The sequence below is a fragment of the Theropithecus gelada genome, chromosome 1 (assembly GCF_003255815.1).
Source record: "Theropithecus gelada isolate Dixy chromosome 1, Tgel_1.0, whole genome shotgun sequence".
Classification (NCBI taxonomy): Eukaryota; Metazoa; Chordata; class Mammalia; order Primates; family Cercopithecidae; genus Theropithecus; species Theropithecus gelada.
The window spans coordinates 168,534,823-168,550,353 of record NC_037668.1 but is presented as its reverse complement, the minus strand read 5'-3'; the positions used below and the strand labels follow the sequence as shown (position 1 = coordinate 168,550,353).

The following is a 15,531-nucleotide window of genomic DNA, read 5'->3' as shown; positions in this document are numbered from 1 at the left end:
CTCTATACTATGAACAAAGTGATATTTTCAACACAAATATGCACAAAACACTTTAACTTCCTCACAGTGGACTTAGGATAAATTCTGTAGGGCCTTGCATGGCTAAGACCCTATGAAAATATACCTTGTCATTATCACATGGATGCTAACCCATATAGATTTTCAAGGAAGGAGAGCATAAACAATTCCAACTGAAGCAGAGATGTCAGTAAAAAAAGAACTTAAAAATGCCTATTGGATTTGGCAACAAGGAAGTCATACTGATAACTGTTTGAGCAGAATAAGATCAGAGGTCAGATTGCCACACTGACTGGAATGTGAAGAAGTGGTTACTGAAGTAGTCACCATAAAAAAGTTTAGAAGCAAAGATTAGAAAAATAATTGGTTGGAGGGGTGTTAATCCTTAGCACTCTTTGATATGCTCACAACCTTTAATCTTTATCCATAGCCCAAACTTCATTCCTGAGATTTAGACTACTATCCATCAAATTTTATGTTGACAATTTATATTGAGCATCTCAAAGTCAATAAACACCAAACAATTCACCATTTCCCTCTATAAATTAATCATCTCTTCTATTCTCTTATCTCAGTGGCTGGAATCATCCACCCAGGCTTGCAAATAGAAATCATCTATGACTGCCCTTATTCCCTTACTCCCCGAAGTCAATCATGAAGTATTGCTAACAAGGGCCTAAATGTTTTTCAAATAAATATCACTTTTCATTACTAATGCAACTCCTGACTTTAGTCCCTCATTATCTTTTTCTCAGATTATAACAGCTGTCTAACTGGTTGATATACTTGCCTCTGGACTTATCCATCACAAATCCAACCTCCATACATCAGTAAAAGCGATATACCTAAAATACAAATCCAGCAGTGTCACTCCTTTGTTTAAAATTTTCATTGGCTTGTTAACATGTAGAATGAAGCACAAGTTCCACAAAATGATACATAGGGCTCCATATTCTAGATCTACCACCATTAGCCAGTCTTTGCAAAAAAGTAGAGTCTCCAGATTCTAGTTCCTCAATTATCTAGGCCAGCCAACAGGGCCACAGGCCTGTTAAATAAAAGGTGATGGTAGGTCCCAAAACTCCTTTCACAGGGTCCACAAGATCAACATTTTTTTCAAAATAATAAGACATTATCTGCCTTTTTTACTATGCTGACATTGACACTACGATGCAAACGGAACAGTGAGTAAACTGCTGGTACACTGCTAGTATCTTACTTAGCTCTAAGTAAAGCAGTAGTATTAAAATTTACTAATAATTGTATTCTTTACTACCATATACTCACAAAAAGAAAAAAATGTAATGAAAGAGTAAGATTACTGATTTTATTATATTTTGCCCTTTCAGGCCTTGGCCTTTTAAATATTCTCTGATAAAATGAGAAGTACACATGAAGCACTTCTACTACATACCAAAACATGATGGTTATCTCAAGGAAAAGCACCTCTCAAAAATGAAATGAAGTGAGCTGGTCACTTCAAGACAAACAGCCGACAATGTTTGCTATCAATGATAAAATCTGAGCTTTCAAGCTAATATAAGAACTTTGGAATACTTGTATTTACCACTGTGATCTTGACAGCTTTCCAGTACTCCTTTCTGAGAGACTGGAGGCAATATTAACAAATGTGATCTGTTAATAGCATGCTGTGAAATGTGCTAACATTTGGAAAATCTGCATAACTCAGTGAGCCCATATTTTCTCAATAACAAACACATGATCTTACAAAATTATGCATGGTAAAAAAAAATCCATTCAATGTATAAGAGACCAAGAGATTGAATGTAATAGAGTGTGAAAACCTCATTAATCCTGTTTCACATTCCACCTTACAACTACCTTTAGGAAACTACCACTTGTTTAGCTTTAGTGTAGTAATAAAGAGGAATATCTATAATTACCTGAGAAGACTATTAACAATATTCCTCTTTTTTCGAACTACGTATCTATGTAAGGCTAAGTTTTCTTCATTGCTTCAACCAACATAACATATCACAACAGCTATGACAATGCTGCAGTCTTCTATTAAGCCATGAGAGATTTATAAAAATGTAAAATAATGTTGCTCTTTTAATATTTTGTTTTGTAGTTATTTCTTTAAAAATCGCTATTTATGTTAGTATATGATAGCAAATGAATTAATATTTGAAAATGTCTTATTTCTGATGATTCAAATTATTTATTTAAATAAGTTATATTTTTATATTATCTTACATTATAATTTATATTAAGATATATTAATATATTAAAATATATTCATATTATATTATTATATAATTTATATATCTAAAAGCTCCTGTGCCAAATAATTTGTAAGGTTATAAAGAAATCATGAAGAAAAAAAGTTACAGGACCTTTGGAGTAAGTGAGCCTGTAGTTTTAAGTCTATCTGCACAATGAATTGAAGTTACTATTTCCTTTTTTAAACAGCATGTCTTTATATCCCAGCAAATACTATCATTCCTTACATATACAAAATACAAGAGTTCAGTGAATACATTGATTCAATGAGTGAATCATCGAACAAAATTAATGAAATAAATAATAAATAAACCAACACATGAAAATGTAAAAAATGATTACAAATCAACACTTTCTACTACTCTTTAAATTGGTCTTTGATTTACTACATTTATATATACTATGTACATTTTGCTAATCATGCGCAGGACTATTAAGTTAAGTCTCTTGGCACTTTAGAACATGTCTGTTATTTATCATTTGCCCAAATGCCTAATCCAAAAACATGAATTACTTGAACATTTTACACTTAGCAACTAACCTCAGTTAAACTTGGATATCTAAATTATATTAAAAAGCTGATGTTCAAGATAGCACATACCACCTTTAAATAAAATAATATTTTAAATGCTTAGTATGATTAGAAACAAGTTTAAATTCTGACTGCAAACATTTTCTAACAATTGCTGTCTTATTATGTATAATATATAGTCAGTATATTTAGCTCTCAAAGAGCCTCAGCAACCAAATGCTAAGATTTTTTATTAATTATTGTTAACTTGCATGTCACCTCCCTGGCCTTTGAATTAACTGAAAACAAGGAGGAAAAAATATGCTTGCTGAATTCTTTTAGGTCCATAGAGATGCTACAGAATGTAGAGAAAAACAACTGGTTAACCTAACTTCAATTAAACAAAGTAAATTTAAAAAGTTACAACTTTCCTCAGAGACTCAGGCAATGTAAATTATGAAACATTTTGCTTTTTCACTTACTTTTGCCACACTTTCTCTCCAAGGTGTACACTTTTGTAATGAACAGTGAGATGATCCCTACGACCAAAACATTTTCCACATTCTTCACACTGATGAGCTTTTTCACCTTAAAATAAAGACCCAAATATTTTGATTATAATATACCTTTCAGGTTTTTATCCCCAGAAACAAACTATCAAACAGTAAGATCACATGATGTCAAATATAACAGGAAAGTAAAGCCACATTTTATTCTGCACTATTTGCTCTATATTCCTTACTCAAATAACTTTCTTCAAAAATTTATGCTTAATTTCATGGATGTGAATCTTTTCCCCGCTTGGAAAAGGAATCAATAGCCTTTTGCTGTATACTTCAAATCATACCTTTCAACATAACAGAGCAAGATAAATGAAACTACTTCAAAACTTAGGCATTTAAAAAAAAAAAAAAAAATATATATATATATATCAAACACCTCAAATTGATACACATTAAGATGAGGCTGTCTTACTGTTTATAAAAAGGACCCAAACATTTTCAGATCTTTGTACTTTTAAAAGATTTTTCATCTGTGAGGATTTCTTATGTTTGCAATGAGCCAAAATATAAATATAATGAAAAATTCTACGTAAGTCCAATTTCTCATCTCTATTCTTACATTTACTTACAAACGCTTGGTTTAAAAAAAACAATCACTGTCTCAATACCAGTGTGCAATTAAGGCATGTGGCCTCTGAGTTAGAAATTAAGAATTCTCCTCCTAAAAATAAAAAGGCATAATTCCAATGGAAAAAGTCATCTGATTTTTAGTATATCTTAGAAGTGGTGATAACAACTGCAACCTACCTCACTGAGATCATTTCAGAAAATAATTACTATCTGTTGCATACTTTATATTCAAAAATTATGTTTAAAATAATAATAAGAATCACCTGTTCTACCGTGCTCATAGAGATGGCTCTTTCCCATTATTGTGCTCACAGAGTTGGCTCTCTTAGCACTTCCTGAACATCAATCTGAGAGGAAAATACGAAAGAAATCCCCAGAATATAAAAATTATACAGTATAAAGATCTGAAATTGGTCAGGATTATTAAGGTACTCTTCTCCAAAAACAGAGTTTCAAAATTCACTATAACATATACTTTTAACACCCAATTTTAATCATTTCCCTTTTAACATGTAAGTTTCACCAACTTCTCAAATCCAATCAAAATCAGAAATATTATCACAGCTTCTCCCTTTAGGGAAGTGTCAATAGCAATTATTAGATATATCCATGTAATATGCAAAATGCAAATTTTGAGAATTTATTTAAAATTAAACTTTAAACTACACTTTACAGTCACAAAGGGTGACCAAATAATTAAAATTACAGTGACTATGTCATAAAATTATGTCCCTTTTGGATGTTTTTAAAAAATGTTTTAGAACCAGAATTACAAAGAAGTGACGAGCATAAACCAAATTATTAAACTTATAGCCAACATAAACATAACATCATATGATGTTCTTTTCAGGTATTTAAAAAGTATTATGTTCTTTTCAGGTATTTAAAAAGGATTTTGGAACTAGCATTACAAAACACGGTATACCTGAATGTATTTTTTTGTGCTTTGTAAGGTGATCATGACGGATAAATGTTTTTCCACATTCATCGCACTCATATCTTTTATCATCATGATGTACTCGTAAGTGAAGTCTGTAAAGAAAAAAAAATTGAACACCATTAAAACTGGTGACACAGAAGGGAAAAGCTCAATAATGAATAAATGATGAATAAACAATGAAAACTGGGCTGTCTACTCAACTACTCATACATTATTGGCTTTATTTCTATGACCTTCAGAGTCCTTTTCAGTCTTTTACCACCTGACCCCAGGTCCCTACTCATCTCTTTCAAGAAAGCATTTCAACATTTGTATATGCTCAAACCACTTCTCAACATTATTCCTTCCCATCATATTAGATCCTAAATCTGGTTCACTGAATCTATCAAATGTCTAAGGTTATTATTTAGCTGACTGACCAAGACTCAAAAATATCAAAAGTGGAGTAATCAGAAAGGAATTAGAATCAGACAAATGAAGTAAGTGTACAAGTGACTAAGCATATCATGATAGTAAACGATACAGTAAATGATATGGTTTGGCTCTGTGTTCCCACCCAAATCTCATCTCAAATTGTAATCCCCACATATTGAAGGAGGGACCTGGTGGCAGGCAACTGGATCTTGGGGGCAGTTTCCCCATGCTGTTCTTGTGACAGTCAGTGAGTTCTCACAAGGTCTGATGCTTTAAAAGTGTTAGTAGTTGCCCCCACTCTCTCCTTCTCCTGCTTCACCTAGGTAAGACGTGCCTTGCTTGCCCTTCATATTCCTCCATGATTGTAAGTTTCCTGAGGCCTCCCCAGTCATGCGGAACTGTGAGTCAATTAAACCTTTTTTCTTTATAAGTTACCCAGTCTCAGGTATGTCTTTATAGCAGTGTGAAAACAGAGTAATACAGCAAATAATGGAGAATTTGCCCTATTCTAGATAATTGTTATCAACCACAAACTGATATTTAATCATTTTCTATCTTTCATAAGAACTCCACTTCATGAAAATTACATTTTACTGCTTTTCTTCACACCAATAGAACAAAATGGGGCCCATTTTATAGTCACCCAAAGACAGTATAAAAGGCTTAGATTATTAAGATTAGTTTAACTTGAATGAATTTTATCTCTGGAGCCTCCATCTCTCTACATATTCTAATGAAAGGAATAGCTTTCCTTTGCAAATTGCCAAAATAAGTGTTGATTTTACCAAGACCAACTGACTAGACTACCTCTAAAGGAGAAGTATTCAATTTAAACTTAAAACAAGATAAACAATAAATGAAAGTGTATACATTAAAGCCTTATATATAAGAACAATTTAATAAAAATTAAAATTGTACACACATTTCAGAATTAGTTATATTATTATTTATTTAGAAAAAACTTTTCATAAACTGCAAATATGGTCAAGGATTCAACCATAAAAATAACTAAATAAGTTATAATCATTATTAATGCACAAAAGACTTTTGAAAATTGAGAATAGGGAGTTTTTTATTTTGCCTTACTTTTATATTAAAATATTCTTTGATAGTAAAGAGTGGAGAAATGCACTAAGTTTAACTGAATTTTCATTCAGAGAAAAGTAATGAAATAAATATTTAAATAATGCCTTAGTAAAGCCTTTTGCAAACTTGGTGTGAGAAAATATTTAATAATATTTTATACCACAGAATAAAGATAATAAAATGTTTAGTAAAAAAAAAAAATCCAAACAGTAAAGTTTCTGCACAACTTTGCATATCATAAGGACTAAGAAATGTTTCAATTCAACAAAGTAATAAGAAAATAGAACTAAAATAGAGATATAATTCCATCTTAATAAAGGGAAAAAATGGTTTTACTTACCTATATGAACTTCCATGACGAAAACTCTGCCCACAAATACTACAAAGGTGAGGCTTTTCTCCACTATGGATTCTCAAATGTTCTTTCAAAGTAGTTCTGCATTAAAATATGTATATTCAAAGATTTTTAAAATGCCAATGTATATAGTAAATAGATTTGTGGAAAACTTACTAGAAAGGTATTCAAGCTAACTGATATTATGACAATTCTCTCCTCTTTCTCCTACAATAATTTTGTCCTTTACTATTCTCACTAGTATATAAACATGCTCATTATAGCTCTGTCTCCTTAAAAACAAAAAATACTTCAGCCTCATTTGCCATTGGTTTGCTCAGAGATTTAATTATACAAGTAAAGCAGACTTTCAAGAAGTATAATTTTAAAATGCTCATTATGACACTGAATTAAATTGATCTGAATTTTGATAGAGGGCTTAATAATATTGAAGTAATCCAGTTTATCAGTACTATTTCTTCCAAATATGTGCTTAGTATTTGTTCAAAAAATGTTGTAAAGCAAATAAAATGTTGTAGGTATTTCTAACTTCCAGGTGCTGATGTGAAAAAGGAACCTATATACAGAATATAATTATTGCTGTTCCTAAGTCTTCCAGCCCCACTGGCCCTGGATGGGCTACTATGAAACCATTACTCCTCAAAGTACATCACTAGCAATTCCTACAGTTCTAACCTTCAAAGCTTCCCCACATATCTAAAGTGCTGAGTAATAATGGACAAAGTTATTTTAAGGGGAAATAAAGCAAAAGGGAAATATGACTGACCTCTGCAGGCTTTTAGCTATCACTACTATAGTCATGTACTGTAGAATGACATTTCAATCAATGACAGACCATATAAACAATGTTGTCCCATAAGATTACAACGGAGCTACACAATTCCTATAACCTAGTGGCATCATAGCACAATACGTTACTCACATGTTTGTGGTGATGCTGTTGTAGACAAACTTACTACATTGCTAATTATATGTAAGTATAGCACATACAATTGTGTCCAGTACGTAATTCTTGATAATCATAAGCGACTATGTTACTGGTATGTATTTACTATACTTTTTATCATTATTTAGAGTGTACTACTTCTACTTATTAAAAAAAAAGAAAGCTAACTGTAAAACAGCCTCAGGCAAGTCCTTCGAGAGGTATTCTCTAAGAAGGCATTGTTACCATAGGACATGACAGCTCTATGCATATACTGCTCCTGAAGACCTTCCAGTGGGACAAGATGTGCAGGTGGAAGAGAGTGATACTGACAATCCTGACCTGGCGTAGGCCTAGGCTAATGTTTGTGTTTGTGTCTTTTGTTTTTAATCAAAAAAAGTTTAAAAAGTAAAACAAAAAAAAATTTTTTTAAATACAGAAAAGCTTATATAAAATAAAATATCTTTACACAGCTGTACAATTGTGTTTTAAGCTAAGTGTTACTATAAATAAGAAAGTTGAAAAAATCAAAAGTTTATAAAATAAAAATGTTACAGTAAGCTGCTGTTAATTTGAGGGAAAAAAATTTTAATATATTTAGTGAAACCTAAATGTACAGTGTTTATAAAGTCTACATTAGTGTACAGTAATGCCTGAGGCCTTCACATTCAGTCACCACTCACTCACTGACTCCCCTACAGAAACTTCTGGTCCTGCAAGCTCCACTCATGATTGGTAACCTACACAAATACATATATTCTTTTTTATATTTTATACCATTTTTACAGTACTTTTTCTATGCTTAAGTATGTTTAAATATACCAATACTTACCACTGTGTTACAATTGTCTACAATATTCAGTACAGTAACATGCTATACAGGTTTGTAGCCTGGGAGCAATAGGCTGGCTAAACCACATAGCCTACATGTGTAGTAGGCTATACCATCTAGGTTTGCATAAGTACACTCTATATTTGCGTGATGACAAAACTGCTTAACAATGCTTTTCTCCAAACATAGCCCTATCATTAAGCAGCGCATGACTGTACTTGGTTTTTATTTCAATCTCATACCTAGTAAGTTTAAAGGATGAATCTGAAATAAAAGTAGAGTTTTGCCAGTAGATGGTGCTCTTCTACAAGGCCCACCAATATGACAGTCTGTAGCTATACCCAGCTTTGAGGAAAATATCCCTAAAGATATTCCCAGATCTCTACCTATTAAATAGTTGTAGTAAAAGATAGAAAGGTTATCTTTGGGATTCTTGTTTTGCCTTGTTTGCTTTTTCTTTTTACAGAAAGATCTTTAAGGGGAAAAATGAATGTATAATATATATAATAAACTTTATAATTTATCAATGCGTAAATGTTTTCATATAGTATACTGACTTTCCTATTTGACCATAGTATCTGCTATTTTAAGAACATGGCATTTCTCATTTTTTAATTACAAAACTCTTATATACTGCAGAGTATAAAAAATTTATAAGTACTGTTTAAAGAATAGTAAACACTTATATGCAAAATAAGAACATTACTAGTACCTTAGAATGTCTACCCCTACTCCTCCCTGATCTCATTCTCCTTACCACCCCCCTCAGAAATAATACATATATAAAGAATAAAAAACTAAACAAGATATCATATGCTTTTGAAAACCTGAGTAACAAGTACAAACCTAACAATATTGTCACTATTAGATAAAGGGCCCAGAGGATAGTACGAACAGGATCTCCAGATCAGAGTCTAGCTCCTTCTGGCACATCAGTAATTAAAGTGATGAAAAGTACTGGAAAACAAAGGTTTCACCATACTTGAAGTATCTGGCAGAGCTAGAATAGACCAGCTACTGAAAGTCTGGCAGAAATAGAGTCAAAATAAGTAGGCTGCTCTATATATTTTCCTTCTAAGCTTACCATGACCTGCCTCTAATTCTCATGGAGAGCTCGAAAAAAGACATTTCTATGAAATGAGTATCCTCAGTTAAATCAAGGAAAAGGGCATAAAGTATAAGAGTAGGAACCTCATTAGCACACAGAGGTACTAGACAGAGGCACAGTACAGGTAAGAAATCAGACCTTTCTAGCATTCTGTTCCCTAGTTAAAAGAAGAAACATGCTAGCAGGGACAGTGGCAATAATCCCCATCATGTCTTGGGTCATGCTACTAACAGTCCACCCATTACATATGCTGTACACCTGACATACTGGGATCTTCTTTCACCATCCTCCTGTGTTCTGTCTTTGCTTCTCTCCCATGTTATAGCTATTTCCCTTGTCTTCCTCTTTATGAGTTTATTCCCTCATTTTGGTGGAGCACACCCAAATGGTGGAGCACATCCAGTAGCTTTATGAGAAAGAGTACATTAAAAGCTTATTTTTTGGCACCACGAAAATATCTTTATTTTGTCTTGAGATTTTATTGGTTAGTCGAGAACAGAGCTCTAGGTTGAAGATTATTTTCATTCAGAATTTTACAGGTACTACTTTATGGTCCTACTTCTAGTGTTGATGTTGTTAAAAGTCCAAGCAGTTCTAATCAATGTATGTGACTTTTCTCCCTCTCTAGAAGCACAGAAAACCTTCCCTTTGTTCCCCATGTCTGAAATATCATAGTGATGTACCTTGGTACAGGTCTATTTTCATCTAAGCATATGATACGTCATTTCTATCTGGCAAACTCATACCTTTCAGCTCTGGAAATCATCTTGAATTATTTCAGTGGTGACTTTTCCCCCTCTATTTTCTCTGTTATTTCTTTCTAAAACTCCTATTATTCAGATGCTAGACTTGCCTGATCCTTTAATGTTCTAGGCCTTATTTTATATTGCTGGCTTTTGCTCTACTTTTTGTCCTTTAACCCTCTCGTTGAGTCTATACTTTGGCCATCATGCTTTGAATTTCTAAGAGCTCTAAATTATTCCTTGAGTGATCCTTTTATATATCATGCTTTTCTCATTTAATGGATTCTGTATCTTCAACTGAGGCAAAAAAGTAATTGTTTACTTCTTTTGAAATTTTCTTCTTCCTTAATAATCTGTTTCCTTAAACTTTTTTTTTTTTCTGTTTCTCTGTGTTGGAAACTATTTTCTATGTTAAAGGTTTTCCTCTTATGTATCATGATCCTTGACTATCCGCTCTTGATTAAGTATGATAGGCTAAAAAGTTGATGAGAAGGGCAAAGGACATAGATGGTCTTGATAACTCAGCCTTCACTGTAGGTGATCTGGATGTACCACTTGTTAGGGAATACATTTGCCCTTAGGTGCTCAGATTTTCAGGAAACAGCCTTCGGATCTGCTGCCTGGAGAATAAAATCTAAAAGCCAAGATATTTGCAGACATAAGGCCTGAGGATCACTGCTTTCAGCATGCAGAATATACCCCATCATGTAGCTATGTGGCATACTTTGGTCTAGCAATACTCTTGGGAGAGGGACAGGTGTCTACTAGCAATGGCATGAGTAGATGGTGGAAGAGAATCCAATGATATTAGTTCTAAAACTTCTAAAGTTTTTAATCTAGTGCCCCTTGTTCTGCCTCTCCTTCAACCCAGTTCCGAGGTACCTAATACTGCCACAGATTCTGTGATGTAAACTATGTTCTCACATTTCTGCATTTCCACTTTGGGGTTTGTCTTTCTTAGATCTGCTAAGTCAATTGCCACTGATCCATCTGTTTTATAGCTTCCAAATCTGTGTCATTCTTGTTACATTTCTGTTGTCCCTATCTTTGTAGCTTATTCTTTTTAAAAAACAAACAAAAACCCTTAATCTAGTTTTAGTGGGGTTTCAGAAAGACATAAAATATGTACATTAAATCATCCATCTAAAACCTGCAAATCTTGACTCCGTATCATCTTCCATAACATTTGTGTAATTCCTTTTTTCCTTATATTTCAAACTAAAGCACAATTCATGCATGTTGTGTCTTACGTTACCCTAATGCTTATAAATCATATTCATTGATAGTACTAGGATGTTTCTGGGTGTGCAGATAATTCTTCACCTTTCTCGTACTGATTTTCCACAGATAAAGCAAGTCCATTTTCTCTTTCCACCATGAGTACATTCTATATGACGTTTCAAATTTCCAGTGTCATTAAACTGGCGACCACATATATCACATGGAAAAGGACCTAAAAAGGAAAAAAGAGTGTGCATTTAAAGTTTAAAGAGGAGATACTAAGTTAAATTTAATAGGTATGCTGTAAGTTCATGCCTATTCTGTTGGCACATATGTCATAATACACTGCAATTTCTCTTCTAGGTTGTTTATTCCTAGAATAATATTTCCATATCCCTATAACCAAGTATAGGGCTCAGCATCTAACAGACAGAATAAATGTTGAACAAACTAATGAGTTAACAAATTGAAATGGCCAATTCCTTGTTTGAAATCAGACTGGAACAAAGTAGAAATGGCTGCATACTAAAGTTTTTGGGAAAGCGTGTAATAAAAAACTCTGGAAGAACAAATGGAGGACTTAAGAGAGTTCATAGTTTGGAAATATTTCTATTTGGTGGTACAAAATTAAGCCCAGGCCTCTCATAGTAATACTGACATTAGTTGGATTTGGAATTTCACTATGATTTTACCAAATAAACAACTGGAGACAAGACAGGGTTCTACTGACTGACAAAATCTAAGACAGACAAAGAATGCGTAAAAAAGAAGTTTAGTAAATACAGAAGCTATATATTTGCAAGAAGACGTCTCAGTATATGGAAGGACAAACTGAAGAAACAATTCTAATGAATTAATAATAATAGCACAATAGAAAGAAAACAGAATTAAGACACTGAAATTCAGAAACACAACTATAAGCAAAATTGCTTGGTAGCCACAGTAGATCTGGGTAAATTTCCATGTGTTTTACACATTAGTATCTTTAACGTATTCTCATTTAAAATCTCTAACATTTCATTTTTCATGGCTCTAAACATTTTACTAATTTATTAACTCATTCAACAAGTATTTATTGATTCTTAATTCACATCAAGCACTGTGTTAAGTATTATGAAAAATCTCTCCACTTCTTCGGAACCAAAAAAAGGCTCTAAGACATTGAGAAAAGGAAAGTCAGTATTTACGTAGCTGAAAAATAAAGGTGAAGTAAATACAAGTGCCAAAATAAGGTTATTATGCAAAATATGTGGTTAGTCAAAGAATGAAATATCTACTAGTAAAACTTTTAATAAAATATGACTATATGTATAGCTGGAGGTTTCAGCTGGGCAAAGGAAGAAATGAAGCATTCTCTTCAATGTTCAGTTACTTATGAGGATTCTTCAAAGAAAACAACAACTACATTTTTTTCCTATACTGGATAGCCAGTTTTGCATGTGGCTAAACCTATTTAAACAACCTCCCGGGCTCAAGCAATCCTTCCACTTCAGCCTCTCCTCTTTTATTTATTTATTTATTTTTATAGACAACATCTCACTAGGTTGCCCAGGCTGGTCTCAAACTCCTGGGCTCAAGTGATCCTCCTACCTCTGTCTCCCAAAGTACTGGGATTACAGACGTGAGTCACCATGCCTGGCCAAGATCTGACTTTTAAAAGCCAAACTACAACTTTTACACATATATATTCATATATATTAAAAATTCTTCTCCTTTAACTGTTCAGATTGCATTACTTACATATCTTTCCCCCTGATTTAACAGAATATATATTCCTAATGTAGACAGTACGAGTACTGTTTTGAATAACCTAAAGCAGATGTTATCAAAATGTGATATCTAGATCATTTGCACCAGCACTACCTGGGAACTTGTACCAAATGCAAATTGTACAAGTTCCAAATGCAAATACAAATTTGGGGCCATACTCTAGAACTATCTCAATCAGATACTCTGGGAAATTCATTTTAATAAGGTCTCCAAGTGCTTGTGATATACACCAAATTGCATGATGCACTTATCTAAAGTATACAGTGATACAAGGGAACAGAAGCATAGAGATGGAATGCAAAAGAAGCTCTCTCTCTCTATATATATAATATTGCTTTGTGTAGTTTATATTTGCATGTATACATACATATGTAAACATATGTACACACACTCAAACACAGAAAATACTCATAAGAATACTCTATTCGGTGTATTTTCTGAAATAATAGTGGCCCAAAATGCAAAGCTACTATGTCACAAGCCATATTTCTCAAAGGTCTTGGAAAGACTGAAAATTATAATACTAGAAATGACAACATATTCAGAGAAAGAGAATGAAAACCATGCCTGGCTCTACATTTGGCACTTATACAGTAACTCTTTTAATCCTCACAACAGTATCTAAGAAGTATGTATTAACTTCATTTTAACAAAAGAGGAAGTTGGAAGTCTGAGAGGCTGTTCCAGATCACATAGTAAGTGGCTAAGTCAGACTCAGAAAACAAGCCTGGCTAGAAAGTCTTCTACTTCCACTTCCACATCATGCCACACTTACTAAACTTTTTCTTCTAGTAAATGTCAACTCTTATTAAAAATCATACAAATTACCTAATCAGTTGTAAAATATTTGTGTGTACACAGTACTAAAATGTAATGATTTATTTACTGGTTAGATTACCTATTGCACTATAATTTAATTTGGCAGAAATAGTATCCCCAGGTCCTAACACTGAGCTGATCATACAGTTAGCAGTTGTTCCATAAATATTTACTATTTTGAATGTTGAATGTACTTTCCTTGTGTATTTTCTGCCATAAATATTAGATAGTAGGTTAGCTAAGCCTTTCTGCCTAACATTTCTGGAACACCTCTCTCATTATTGGTATGCTGCAGGATGATAGAAGAATCTCTTAACAAGTCATAAAAATCTTTTAGTTCAACCACTTCTAAAGAATGCCCTTTTCAACAACTCTAACAGCTAGTAAGGTAAGTTCGGCATATGCTTGTATACTTGTATAATTTCACTGATGGGAAAGTAACTATTGTGTAAGACAAGTTAGTTTGTAAGTTCTAACACTTAAAAAATTATTATATTTCCCTCTGATGTTTCTACAAGGTGGGACCAAAAAGATTACCTAAAAATTTTCATATCAAAAAGAAAGAAGTGCACCAATTCTCCAATACAAACTACTTTTTTTGGAACTAAACTAAAGAAATTTCTCCTATGAAACAGAATCAAGAACATGTCAACTACAGTTTGGTAACTATAAAAACTGTTTCTACATGATGGCTTCTTAGAAATGCTGAAACTGGATACTGTGAAAGAAAACAACTTAGTAAAGGCAATTTGGAGAGATTAAGCTTCAGGTAAATAATCTTCCAGCATATACTAGTCTTATATACTAAACTCACAAAGATTAAGACTCCCTTGTTGCACAATAGTGCCTTGAAAGTATTTGAAGACAGCTGCTCTATCTTCCTTTCCTGGATAAAATATTTCAAGGACCATGTTTTTCACATGATATGATTTCAAGACTCTACATCACCAAAATTACCCATCTCTAAAATATGTATTTGTCAATATCCATCTTAAATGTGGTATACAGAAATGAATGCAATTTTCCAGATCAATTCAAAATCAGACTATTATTTCCCTAATTCTGAAAAATAGACTTTTATTAATATAGTTTAAAACTACACTGGTTTTGTAAATCATATCATATTATTGGTTCACAGTGTCCAAAAAGCCTCTGCCTTTATGATCGTCTATAAAGTGAGTACTTTGGATGATAAACTATTTTATAGTTCTTAAAGACTTAATGACTAAAAGATCACTCCCTTAAGTTTACAACTATTTGTTTATTTATTTATTTATTTATTTATTTATTTATTTATTATTTTTGAGACAGAATTTCGTTCTTGTTGCCCAGGCTGGAGTGCAATAGTGTGATCTCGGCTCACCACAACCTCTGCCTCCTGGGTTCAAGATATTCTCCTGCCTCAGCCTCCT

At 32.9% G+C, this 15,531-nt stretch overlaps 1 protein-coding gene across 1 annotated transcript in view; it reads right to left on the bottom strand.

The window, feature by feature from the left end:
- ZBTB41 (zinc finger and BTB domain containing 41) overlaps positions 1-15,531 on the bottom strand; it is a 51,987-nt gene that overhangs the window by 20,161 nt on the left and 16,295 nt on the right. The window contains exons 6-9 of the mRNA XM_025368532.1: positions 11,633-11,762; positions 6,687-6,782; positions 4,832-4,938; positions 3,256-3,361 (exon numbers count right to left, since the gene is read on the bottom strand). Coding sequence (XP_025224317.1) covers positions 3,256-3,361; positions 4,832-4,938; positions 6,687-6,782; positions 11,633-11,762 — 439 coding nt within the window. The remainder of the gene's footprint in view (positions 1-3,255; positions 3,362-4,831; positions 4,939-6,686; positions 6,783-11,632; positions 11,763-15,531) is intronic.